Below are 13783 nucleotides of genomic sequence, written 5' to 3'. Positions count from 1 at the left end.
GAGGTTTGAGTTGGAGAGAGGAAAGCTGGCCCTGGAGTAATTCCCAAGTTCATGCACAGATGGACTGCGCATCTGTGGTATTTGGTACAGATATGCAGCAGAAGGCAAAGGCACTGATGAAAGGAAGGAAAAAATGTCAGCTGCAAGACTATCCATGTCCTGGAGGACAAGAGTGCAGGTCACTCTGGGCTGCCACTGGAGTTTAGAGGGAGAAGGAGTGAGATGAAAGCATGTGAAGCTGAGAAGAGGAAACCCGACTGGTAGCACAGGTCTCAGTAAGGATGACTAGTCTGACCTGCACATGATATGGCAATGCCATCTTCATTTTAACCAGGAGCAACATTCAGCCAATGCATCTGGTGTGAGCAGTTGTATAGTAGCTACTGCCCTGAACTTTCCAAGCCTCCCCTCCACTGGCCAGTTAGCCTGCTCCTCTACTCCAGACTCTCACATTCACTACAATCCATAAATAAAAGATTTCTGCCTGGCACAGCAAATGGCCTGTAGGACCCGGCCCATCACTGTTCCTGACATGCATTCTTATTGGTTGGTGCATCTGCCAACAAATTTGGAATATCCTGCCCCATCTCCTGACTGTAGGTTTGTGCTCTAATGGACAGGACAGAGGAGTTCAATAGAGAAAAGGTGAGGCATAGGAGGAGAGAGTCAAGGTGAGAATGTCCTGTGACTGGAGATACCTCCACTCATTCATAGCTTGGGGAGGGGGAAGGGGGTTGACCCTTGGAAGGAGCTGGAGGCTGAGGCTGCCCATCTCTTTCTGGACTAGTCAGTCTTAGCTTTGCCCCGGGCAGTGGCGCTGGTCCTCCAAAGGGACTTCTATGTCTGTGGAAGACAAAGGCCAAGCGATCACCTGGTCTAGTGACTCTGGGGGCTCCCTGCTATTTTGGTATCAAGTCATAACTGCTCCCTACATTCTGTGATCTCCCATTAAGGCCAAGGTCACTGTGGGCTGGATAATAGCTCTGTGCTTCTTGGAACAAACTAGGGACCATGATTGGGTGGGGACGCTGCAGCTCTTAAAATATTTGATTAGCCAAAATTGTGGCTATACTTAGTTCTTTTGGGGAAGCATATGGCTGAGGCAGATGGCTGAGGCAAGTCTGAATCACATAAACAGGGCTCTTTGCTTCCCATTTACTGTGTCTCCTAATGACTTACTAACAGAAAGTGTTTCGGGATTAGAAGTTGGAGCCTTGGTTACACCCTTGTCAGAAAACCCCATGTGGTGCATCTCAGGCATTCGTAGTGTCGGCTATTTGAAAGGGAATCTGGATGGGTGTGGATGCCAGGTCATCATGAGGACATAGTGGACAGCAGAGCCAGCTAGCTGCTTGAGCCGAGATTTAGTTCACTTCCACAATGTTTGTTAAACACGGCTGCCAAATTCTCTGTGATCGGATCACTTGGGGCTTTGATCAGTCATGCATTCTATAAATATTTGCCTGGCCTGGACACTATGCAAAGAGCCAGCTCTCTGTTAAGCCCTCTCCTTGACTGCAGCTTCCACGTTGATCATTTAGGGCCAATTAAACCATAGTAAAGAATTTATATTTTATTCTAAGCCCCATGGGGGATGATGAAGTCTGGTTTATATTTTATATTAATAGACTAAAGAGTGGTAATAGTAGAAGGAGAAAATAAAGTTTCCAATACTCAATGTTGAGAGAAAATCATACAATGACATAGAGAGGATTAGATTAATCAGAACCATATTTTGAATGTGAGTCCATAGGATTTGCTGATGACTGGATAAGGGGTGGGGGAAGAGGAATCAAAGATGATTAGGAAGTATTTTACTAGTATGGATAAGAGATTGCACAGGAACACATTTGGGAAATGCAATCAAAGGTTCTGTCTTGGATATGTAAGTTTATGGTGTGTGTTTGACCTCAAAGGGGCAATGTCAAGTGGATATGGGATCATGCCTGCTCAGGAGAGAGATGACGCTAGAGTCATACATTTGAGAGTTCTCAGCTTATAAGTGCCTGGCTAAGGAATTGGCTAAGATTCCCTAGGGAGAGAGCAAAGCTTATTAAGGAGAAAAGACCTGAGCCCAAGACCTGGAGGTCTACAGCACAGAGAGGCGGGAGGCACAGGAGGTGCCATCTCAAGGAATTAAGAGGAGAAGCAATGAGGTGGGAAATCATGAGCTTGGATACGTTCCATTTGCAGGCAGGGTGGAGAATAAGGAGTCATCTGCTACCCCGTGGAGTCATGTTGTTATTTTCATGTTTGCCTGTGAAAGAACTAAGGCTGGGAGAGTTGAATCTCACCCAAATTCTCCCAGCTAGTAAGCAAGGAGATTCTTCATGCTCTGTCCTTCCAAACAATGCCCATTACCCTAGTCCAGACCTGCTCTCTTCCCAGGGTCAAAGGACAACTGAGGATTCCCTCTCCGCTTGCCCTGAGAGTTCTACTAGGAGCTGGTAGAATTCTGTTGTGGATAATTTTTAATAGTCACCTCAGCTACACACTCCTATCCATCTAGCAGTGTATTGACTGCAGTTTCTCTGAGCACCTGTTAAATGTCAGACCCTGTACGTGGCACTTTCATAGGTCATCTAGTTCAACCCTTCCAGCCTTGAAGAAGTCCTTTCTCCCATCCCCACTTCACAGGCAAGGAGACTGAGTCTTAGATCAGATAAGTTCCTTGTTCACAGGTACATGGTGTACAAATGGCAGAGCCCAGAGCAAATCCACATCTTTTAACTCGGATCCACTTCTTGTCTTTACAAAAGCATGAGGTACAAGGCTGTGTACTGGACTCTGTACTTGAAATGCAAATTGAAACACCTGGGACTACTCGGTGGCTAGGACCAATCCAGTGGAAGCCCGGCGGGTGAACTGTTGGCCGACTGGAGTATGTCAGAGGCGACGTGCTGGCCTTTTACTTTTGAGATTATACAGAAATACACATTATTGGCTAATAAAGTGTTATCAAGTGCTGGCCTTACTGGGCTCATTCTAATAGGTTGGTCACAATGGTTTATAATTAAGTAATTAAGCCCACTTGGTGTTGATGGGAGACTGCTTACTGCTAAATTGCAGCAGCAGCCCTTGTTCATTTCCAGTAGGTTAAATGGTGTTTTTTCCTGAGTTCTTTGGTTTAGTTTCTGTAAATATGAATTTCTGCCAGGGCAGTATCTGCTTTGTAACTTGAGTTTTCTTGTGGAGTAGGCAAGGAGTCAGATGTCGTGCTGGAACTACCACTAACCTTGGGAACCTTCCACAAATCATCCCCCTTCCTCCATGCACTCATTTATAATGAATTAATTGATTGATTCAATGCATATTTGAGTGACTATAATATGCAAAGCCTGCTATTCCATCATTCTAGAACTTTAATTCTTATTCTGTAAAACAGAAGTGATGGCGCCATGCGAGTGCAGTGAGGACAGAATGAAGTTGGGAAATATTGGACTAAGTATTGAAGAATACTCCTTGTCAGTGTCGTTTCATGACCAATGACTAGCATTATGTCTAACATATTGCCTGGGTGGTGGTTTAGTTAAATAATAAATGGCTGAATAGACAAACTGAGGGAGGAAAGAATGAAAAAAGCACAAGATTTGGAGTCACCATTCTACCATCTACTATATTTGACACTGAGGAAGTAACTTAACTTCTATGATCCTGAGTTTCCTCATGAGTAAAATGAAGACTCTCATACCCAAGGTTATACAAAGATAAGGAATATAAAGTACTTGGAACTCAGACCAAACAATCCCAGGCTAGCTTCTGTAGAGCAATTTGCAATGAGCGAAACAGTTTTGTATTTAGTATGTATTACAGAGAAGTGACTTTTCCAAATCAAATAGTTAATAAATAACAATATCTACACACAAACCCAGTTTGTTGTACCTAATTTGCCACCTCAATTAAAATGATTGAAGTAGGACATATAAGACATTGCAAATAATGCAACATATTTGGAGAGATCAGAAATTCATTTAGACAAGGAGATGAATGACAAAGGAGCTACACATCCCTTACTCCATGGACAGATATGTGAGACAGATACACCCCATAAGGAACCATATGATGGTTCATTGCTGAATCGCAGTGTTTTGCCCAGGACCTGATGCATGGCAGGTGATTAAAAAAATTAATGAATAAATGAATATATCTTCTAGCAAAAATCACAGAAACATATTAATCTGGGATTAAGGGCAAGTCATAAACTCATATCCATGTGCATTAAAGAAAAATACTCAATATTCTATGTACAGTAGGGCACTTTAAGTAGAAAGCAAGAAAAATGTTTGATATTTGTTCAAATGGCAGTAAAAATGACAAGTAAAATACAGCCCTTTATTGATGTGTCACCAAGGCGATGCGCTTCAAAAATTGAAGGTACAAGTACATTCATATCGCTTCAGACATTTCACAAAGGCACTTGCGTATCTGACTGCTCTCTTAGTAGAAACACCAACACACTTCCCCCATCTCATATTGTCCAGGAAACTCTGGGCTTACACAATGAAATGAGGTTCTTTTCTGAATTCCAGATTAGGAGAGAACTGGGTCTGATCAGTCCCTTGCTGCTCGGGCTTCTCAACAGGTGCTCTGTTGATGGTGGTTCTCCAGAGTTCTGAGAAGCCTGTAATCTCAATGCTGACCTTGCTGGTCCAGGCAGCTGCACAAGTCTTAGGGGTCCACATCTCTGGACCCCAGCTTATTACCTTTTAGATGGCATTCACATACTCAGCCATTGATCTTCAAAGCACAACCTTTAGGCCAAGTTAGATGGGTCCACAAAACCTTCCAGTTCAGAATGTAACCAAATCAGTCTTCCACTCATGAACATTTGGGCAGTTGTGAGCAACTATTCATCATCCTTGGCTCCAGCTTTCCTCAAGGTACTTTTATTCCTGGAACAGGTTATCCTTGCCTGATCCCCATAGTTAATGTTAATATGTTAATACCTCCTAGGTCAGAAAAAGTCTAGCCTAGTCCAACAGGTCTCCTCAACTTCCAAACTCCAGAGAAAATCATCAAGACCTTGGTCCCTTTGCTCCCCGGAGTTCCTGCTCTCTCTATGCTTACTGTTCCATTTGTGATAGGCTCTCTGGGGAAAGTATCAGCGTTAATTGAATCACAGAAGGTCATGTTTATACCTCTCTACCCTAGCAATGAGTGTTCACTGGCCCTACCAGCCAGAGAACTCTTATGTGTTACAGGAAATCATTCTGGTTATTCTCTGGAAAAACAGTGAACATCTGTTTCAAGGTGGCTTTCAATTCTGCCTATTCTTTGAAATGGTTAGGAAAAATAATAAAGCATGGCTTCAAGGTGACTCTCTGTTCTGTCTGTTCCTAGAAATAGCCAGAAAATTGTCTAGTATAAAGAATTATTGTCATTATCATCTTCATCTTACCAGGAAATCTGCTTGAGTTTTGAGAATTTTACAGTTAAACACACACTTCTTTACTCCTCATCTCATCTGAACCTTAAGTTCATTATGTAAATTGGGCAGGGCGTGATTCTTGCCTCATCTAAGCTTGGACTTAATGGCCTACCCAAGGCCACACAGTGAGAAAGTGGTGGGGCAAGTCTAGAACTTACCTATGCCTTACTGAAGGAGGTCCTGTTCTAAACTATTAGAAAGCCAAGGTCCTGACCTTGAGTTGCTCATAATCTAACTTAGCTTTTCCACTTCATGAGCTCTAATATGTTTGGAGGATTCTTCCATATGATCGTGGCCTGGGTTTGAAGACATTCGGGGATAGCTTCTCAGAATCTTCTTTTTCAAACAGCCCAGGCCTCACCTAGCTGTCCTCAGGCCTGGAGGGTTGGAGGGAGTCCCTGAGAGTTTTGACTGTTTAGCACAAACCCAATTCTCTCAGGAGCTCCTATGTGCGGGCAGAGCCATAGCCATGTTCTTAGAGTGGGAGTAGGGTTCAGTCCACAAAGAAAGGTCCATGAGAGTGCTGTAGGTTGGACTCTGGAGCAGAGGGTCCACATCAGATGAACAAGCACCTATACTTTCTGCTTATCCATGCTTACAAAGCCCTCTGGAGCTGCTGGGGACTCTCAGCAAAGGAAAGGTCGTTGTTTGAGTTGTGAACACTTAGAGGTACATAGATAAGCAAAGTGTTGATACCACTCATTTTTTGGGAAAAGAAACAGCAGAACAAGAAGTATTTCATGCTTGCCTTCTGGCCTGAAATTCCAGATCAAGTTGTTTGAGGTACCCTTTGGGCAATGGGAGCCATTGAAGAGTTCCTTTTCCTCCTCAGCCTTGTTCTCTTTTCTCTTTTCCCGTCCTCTCTTATTCCTTTCTCTTCCCTTCTCTTCCTCCTCCTTCTTCCTTTCCATCAGTCTTGTTTCCCCTCATAGTTCCAACTCTCCTTTCAGATACTTATGCATGGTACCACTCCTGACATACAAAGAAGAACACAGACATTTGGGAAGACTCTAGTTTTTACCTTCTGATTGGACCACTTGAGTAGAAATCTGGTTGCTAAATAATAAATACAAATATTCTAAAGAGAAAAGTGGCTTTTTATGCCAAGGTTAGGAAAGGGCAGCATTCCAAATTAGGAACAAGATCTTTAAGGGTGGAGAGAGTATGTACTTTCCCATCTCTGGGTGCCCAGTGCCTGAGCATAAAGGGAGGGTGAGCTGCATGAGATGTGAATGAGTGCCCTCTGTCTGCCAAGGAAGACCATGAAGAATGAGCATGAGAACAAGTACTAGAAACTTCAGGAAGTGGCCTTGCCCAGAAGAAGAAAATAGCATCTCCTCAGACTGCCAGCAAGAAGGAGCAAGGATAATGGACAGGATGTCCAAGTGTGGATTGTGGTTATTGAATAAAGTGGAATCCCAATGGGAACAAAGCAGGCAGGCACTGTCTCAGTGATACCCATTGTCCCAGAGGGTGTCTCATGATCAGTGAGCCTTCTCTTGTAAGAAGACACCTGTTTTATTACCTCCTTAATAGTGATGAGACAATGACACAGAAAGTCCCACAGGACATAAGAAATGCCTCATCCTGGGTTTAATGGAGCACCTCGGGATTTGATGATCTTCTGTAAATACTGCTGAGTTCTGTGATCTAGTTTGCCAATCTGCTCAAAATCAGATGAATTTAATCTCCCATATTAATATGGCCAGCATAAACGTATTCAACAAAAAATGCTCAGACCTTCCTGTAAACACAATTAAAAAGTCATCCTACAGAGTATTGCATGCCCAGTACATGCCTGGTCTTAGGATCTTGGTTTATTTTATCCTCTTTATGTCTACACCAATCATAGGAGGTCAGTGTGGATATGCTCATTTTTCACATGGAAAGCTAGTGTTACAAGGGGTGATGTCACTTGCCCAAGAGGGCAAGTGATTGAACTGTTTTGCTGGCTGTCCCTCCTGGTACTAGACGGCTTGGTGTTGCTCTGACCTTCAGAGTGTTTACCCCATCCATCCTCTTTCATGTTGTCAGTCTGGCTTATAGATCAACCAGACCTTGACAGTGATAGAGAAAAGGCTGGTGCAGCGAATAAAAACAGAAAAAAATTTGCACATGAGGATCACTTCTACTTAAAAGGCACATCAATTTGAATCCAAGAGTTCTATAGAGGGCTGCATCAGGCCAGTAATTTTATTTCCTTCATGACGAAGTGCAAATTAGAGCAGGCACATCTGAGCAGCCTTGGAAATGACCTAAGATTTCACATTCTTTTGTTCCCTACTTCTGAAGCTACAAGGTAGCTGTTTGCTTAGGTATCACTGTGCATTGTGGGTGACAGTGACCCTTTGTCCCTGTTTCCAAGAACTCTTTAAGCCATCTGGGGACAGTGCACAAGGCACTTGAGCAGTTTTTTCTTTGCTGGTTGGACTGACTTTTCTTGTTATTTTCATGACTCCCTTTGCATGCTATTTCGTTCTTTCAGTAATGCTTTATAGAGTAGCTATCTTTTCTAGGAAAGGGGTGCATTGTATTCATTCATCTGAGACTTCTTTTCTTGGTTGTTCAATGGAGATGAATCCACACAATGCCTCCTCATACAGAAAATACCGAGACATCTAGCTCTTCTTCTTTCAACCTTGGTCTCTTCATCTGTAGTGAAACTTACCCTAGCAATTTTCTGTGAGGATTAAGGAAAATAACACATCTGAAAAGCACCTTGGAAACTGTAAATTACCACATAGTTGGTCATTATTATGAGTAGGTAATCTTTGCCTTATATAAGTATTAGCATTATTTATTTTAGAATATTTCTATATTATTCCAACTGTGCAGTTTATGTGTTAAGTGATTTGGAGGAATTCACTCATTTGCCATCCATAATAACCCTGGTCACTGGCTTCAGTAAGGTCCTTTAAGCCTTTGTCTTTCTGAAGTTCTACTTAACTTTGAAACAGTATTTAAGGATTAAAGTATGTTTAGAATGCATTGGAGAACACAGAGGAGAACAAGTTTCTTAAACAACTTGATATCTAGTACAAATAGAATTAGCGCATTTACCTAAAACTCAAGACAGAGTGTTCCTCATATTGTATGTGATGTGCATTCAGGGAGAGAGATTCTGTGGGTGCTAGGAAGTCCTTGTAGAAGAAGGGCAGCTTCTGTCTTTATCTCTTCTTGTGACTGTTTCCAGGGAAGGGGGATTATGGAAGGCTTCACAGAGGAGGGGACATGTGAACAGCTAAGGACTTTAGCAGACACCAATTTCTAGCCAAGCAGCACTGCCCACTGCCACAGCACGGGAATTGATTTAACCAAGATCGTATGGCTTGTAAGGGATTGAACAAGGTTATTCTGAGATGCCACCCCAATTCACTGAACAGAAGTCTGTATATGGCAGGATCTCATTTGTCTGTGATTTGAGTCTTTGGACATTGGAATGCAGTTTGGGGCCATTTCTTTCCTTAAGCTGCACAGACACCTGAGGAAGTTGCAGGTACAGGGCAGTACTGAAGTTCATGGGCTCTTACTGGTTCTTGTTTTGCAGACAGCAGCAGCCTGCATTCAGCCTGTGTCCATGAGAGCACTGTGCACAGCCGGATCTTTCAGATCTTATACAGGAACGAAGAGGTGCCCATAAATGATGCTGTGATCTTCCGAGCTCATTTGCTCTTAGATGGTGAAAGGGTAAGTCCTGGGATTTACCACCAGCCACAAGCTGCATCCCCTGCTTGTCCCGTTTGCACCCATTGCTAGGTAAGTAGTGGTAAGTGAAGTAGAAACTACAGATTTGTTTTGAAATCTGAGAGAGAGGGATTCATGATTTTAGAGCATTCATGCACTTATTTATTTGCTCAGTTTTGAACTCATTCTTCCATTCACATATTTGCTCATTCCGTGTTTCAAGAAGTTCCCATGGAATAACTTACCGACTCTATTTTGCACTCTTCAGTTGCCCTTTTGTTCATCTATTCAGCCTTTCTGTCAGTGAGTCAGTCAGCAGATGTCTACTGAGCATCTGCTTTGTGCAAGGCTCTATATTGGGCCCTTGGATGAGGGACAAAGCTTAAGAAGGCAGCACGACCTCTGACCTCAAGAGATGGATAATTTATCAGGAAAAGAGATATATAAACCAGCAGCCTGGGGTATGATATGCACCATGAAGGTGCATGTTGGAATGAAGAAAGGGCAGCAAGGATGGAGAGATGAGCACTGTGGGAGGACAAAGCTGGTGCTCAAAAATGGTTCCACCAAGGAACTGGCTTTGATATGTATGTGCTAAGAGTTCATTGGACAAAGAGATTGAGGAAGGGCATCCCATACAGGGGAACAGCATGAGTAAAAGCCCAAAGGCCTTGAAGGCCTCATTCTCTTTGCTGGAAACTAGATTGAAAATTCCCTATTCATCAGATTAACATATTTCAAAAGAATATCTGAAGTCTAAAGCATTACTCTCACTCCCCTAGTCCTGCCTCAAATTTCTATTGCCACATTCCAGCTGATTATTTCCTGCTAGGATACCTTTAATATTGTGGAAGCATATTCCTACTTAGAAAAGATTAATTAGAAGCAGGTCCTGAGTCGCATTCCCCATGTGGTGTGCATAACGACTCCTACTGGGCATCTAATTTCTTCCCCCTCTCGTGCCTGTGGCTTTTTGTGCATATCTTTTGTAGTCCAGGTAGTCACCAGGTTCCCTGGTAGTGACCAGTGGCTAGAAGTGAAAAGCTGACAAGTTATTCATTCATCAATCCATCCATCCATGGAAGATTTATTGAGCACCCACTAAGCACCTACTATGGGCTAAAGATAAAAGAGTGAACAAGAAAATATCCCTGATGTCTTGGGTCTTATATTTGAGTGTAGATCAATGCATCACAGTGTAATCCAATAAATCAATCATATATATTCTGCCACTGAGCCTTCCCACTGCTCCATGCTCAACTCACTCTGCACCTCAACTCAACTAAAGCACCCCTGTTGGAGGTCCTGTGACGCTACAACTGGACTCAAAGTGGAAGAGAGCTCCTGGCAGGCCCCTTCTACAAGACTTACTGCTGCCTCCTGATGAATATTCAGATAATAAGATTGCCAAGATGCCAGCTTCAACACAACCTCACACAATATGGAGATTATTCCCTGGAGGACAAGTGACAGACTGCAAAGGCCTCCCTGAGAAGCTGATGTTGAGCTGAGACCTAAATGCTGAGGAGGAGTCAGGCAGTGATGAGGAAAAGGCTGAGATGACTTTTGCAGTGAGGGGAAGGGAGCAAGAGATGAAGTTGGAGAGGTAGGTGGGGCCAGACTTACAGAGCACTGTAGGCCATGGGAAGGCGTGTAGAGCTTATTCTTGGGCAGTGGGAAGCCCTTGATTTTTTCAGAAAGCTGGAATGGCACAAGTTTTATTTTGGAGTTTTGCCTCCTCCTACCAGTCTACAAAGTTCTCAGGGTCAGTGTCTCCCGTCTTTCTCTGCATCCCCAGTACCTGACATAGGACTACACTTGAGATGCTCAACGAATAACAGGTGGATGACTTAGTTGGTGAGTGAAAAAATTGGATTTGGAATCCTTTTTAAGGCCTTTGTGACCCCTTCTTTCAAACAAAAATGAATATCCTCAGTGTGTGCTCTTAGCCTTTGGGTAACCTGATCCTTGTCTTCCTGAGAACTTCACAGTGACTATGGCTACTTTATCTGTAATCCAAACTAAAAAGACCAAAGTGAACTCCTATGAGCTGTGCTGGCTGTCTTTCGACTTCTCGTCCATCTCCCCTCTCTACCTTCCCCATCTGCTTTGACACTGGATGCTGACTGCATGCACTGCTCAGTATCCTTGCCTTTTGGTTTCCATTTGGGTTCAGCCTCTGAGAGGTCCTTTAGGTGACTGGAGGAAAGGAGGAGAATGGGCCAGAATATTTACTCCCCAGCCTCCTTCCCTGCTGGGTCACAGAGTGTGCTAGGGCCTGCTTACACTAGCTTTTGGGAGTCAGAGGTACACATCTCTTTCTAACTACATATTTGGTGACTTCACATTGGTAGCTTGAAATCAATTGTGATGGACATATATATATATATATATACCATGGAAATCAGCAATCTACAAATCAGGGTTTTTAAATTTTTCTTCAGAGAGCCGGTTGTTAAACATTTACCAGCACACCCCAGGCTGTGTCCTTCTCCTAAAGGCCTCAGCTCAGGTCAGGTGTTCACTCCACGCGCTCACTCCTCAGTTCTGATAACCATTCCCTCTGCCTGACTCTTCAGACTGAGGGTGCTAAGGAAGTTCTACAGTTACCAACACTGAGGTACCGAGCCATCATCTGTCACTGTCGTAAATCCTCCTCACACCTTTGTAAATCATCCCTTTAATGAACTGCACTTAGAGTCCTCATTTTGAGTGTATTGCCTACTTCCTTCCTGGACCCAGTTTAGGAAAAGATACCGTGAGATTGTTTTGAGTGTTAAGGAACTCCAAGTTAGGCTGCGTGTGTAAGCCCAGCTTCCCCAAATTCTAGTAAGGGGATGTCACTTTGTTTCTCATGGGCCATTGTCCTCTGGCATGTTGATCTCAAAGACCTTCCCGGGCAGAGTGGTTGTGAGTGGAGGCTGGGTTTGGGCTTTATTCAGGCATTGGGTCAATTTTTCATCTTAATTCCATCAGTGTCTTGCTCCTGCCCCTAAATGTTTATAAAGCCTGTCAAGTTTAATGTTTGCCAACACCCAAGTTTAGCTCATGTGAGGTTGTAACAAGCCTTAGTTCTGAGGTTGAACAGGGAGTCCTTTGACAGTGCATATTGTTTTCTTCTGCGTGCCAAATCACCTATCTCTACAAGCTAATAATTTATTATTGTGTTGGGGGTAACCCATACAGCAGAAAACAATCTTATAGTTAATCATTATGTCCAAATCAGTGAGAACTAAAGTTAATTGGATATGTTCATAAAATTGTATATTTGGAATGGATACATTAAGCTCTGTTCCAGTGGATGTCTGTCTGCTTATGAAAACCAGAACACTGCTTATGGCCAGGTAGTCAGAGTTTGTCTTCATGCATGCACACAGCCATCACTGTGCACAACAAGCATTTGTACAAGGCTTACACAGCAAGCATACTGCTCCATCTGCTATGGGAAATGCAGACATGAAGAAGATTCAGTCCACATAGCAAGGACACATATAAGTGCAAGTGACCGTGGACAGAACTCATCACAGCTCAAGGCATACATGGGATGTTTTAATGATGGCTGCAAAGAGTAAGGGAGTGTGCAGAAAGGATGGGTACTTTACTTATATACACTCTGTTAATCCCACAGAAAATTTGGGAAGGCTGACAAGATACGTAGAATAATAAAAGGAAAAAAATAGCAATAGAATGAACCAGAGTAGAGGAAAAACATCACAAAAAGAAAAAAAAAAAAGCTTAGGATAAATGTAACAGATTACAACGCAGAAACAGTGCTCGATGCGTGCTGATGGTGGCCCACACGTGAAGTGCTGAGCTTCCCAGCAGCCACAGCAAGGAAGATACAGTTATTAACAACACAATGCTTCGTGCTCTGAGGAGGAACAGATTAGATCAAAAACTCTTTGTGAACAAGGTTACATTTTTATAGGTTTAGAAAGGAAAAGCATTTCTCAAAGTGTGATTCCTTAGTGTACCACATCACAGCCCTCGGGCAGTACTTGTTCAAAATGCAGATTCTTGAGCCCATCCCAGACCTAGTGAGTCAGGCAGAGGGCTTTTTGTTTTGTTTTTGATGGTGGGGAGGGTGAGTTGATTGAGAGTTTTGATAAGTAGAAATGGGTGAGATTTCCAACAGAGGCAGTTAAGATATTTTGAGACAGAAGATAGCAAGGACGTTGAAAAGGAATAAAGTAGAAGGCAGATTTGGGAAGAAAGCATTGTTTTCAGTGGGATAGGAGGTGGCACACATGCAAGGCTAGAAAGGAAGTTGAGGACACAACATGGGGAGCCACAGAGCCCCTGCTAAGGCTGTATGTTTACGTTGTTCTGAAGGCAGGAGGCTCCTTCAGGAGTTGGGAGGAGGAGAAGTAGCATTTAGAAAGGTCAGTTGGGCATAAATTTGAAAAATGGGGCCCAGGGCTCAGAGGTAGCTGCCATAGTCTATGTGAATGCTGGTGAGCGCCATGGCTGAGGTAGCAACGGTGGAGATGGATGGAAAGAGTGGGCTGCATTACAGCCAAGGGCAGCCCATAGAACTGGGTTCAGGTAAAGCATAGGGGATGGAGGACATCCTGTAGTCAAAAAAGTTAAATGGTTAAACTTCTAAGATCTGGGCATGAAAGGGGCTTGGAGATGCCATTGGTAGTCCAGGATGGTTGGGATAAGAAATGT

At 43.3% G+C, this 13783-nt stretch overlaps 1 protein-coding gene across 10 annotated transcripts in view; it reads left to right on the top strand.

Annotated features, from left to right (window-relative positions):
* Positions 1–13783, top strand: part of FAM135B (family with sequence similarity 135 member B) — a 284316-nt gene that overhangs the window by 176819 nt on the left and 93714 nt on the right. For all 10 annotated transcript variants that reach the window (XR_011543248.1, XR_011543250.1, XR_011543252.1 and 7 more), the window contains one exon: positions 8976–9115. Coding sequence is in view for 4 of the 10 variants with exons in the window: in XM_008523206.2 (XP_008521428.2) it covers positions 8976–9115 (140 nt within the window). In the remaining 6 variants the exon portion in view is untranslated. The remainder of the gene's footprint in view (positions 1–8975; positions 9116–13783) is intronic.

This window comes from Equus przewalskii, chromosome 8, assembly GCF_037783145.1.
Source record: "Equus przewalskii isolate Varuska chromosome 8, EquPr2, whole genome shotgun sequence".
Classification (NCBI taxonomy): Eukaryota; Metazoa; Chordata; class Mammalia; order Perissodactyla; family Equidae; genus Equus; species Equus przewalskii.
The sequence above is the reverse complement of the archived record's forward strand: the minus strand, read 5'-3'. Positions and strand labels throughout refer to the sequence as shown.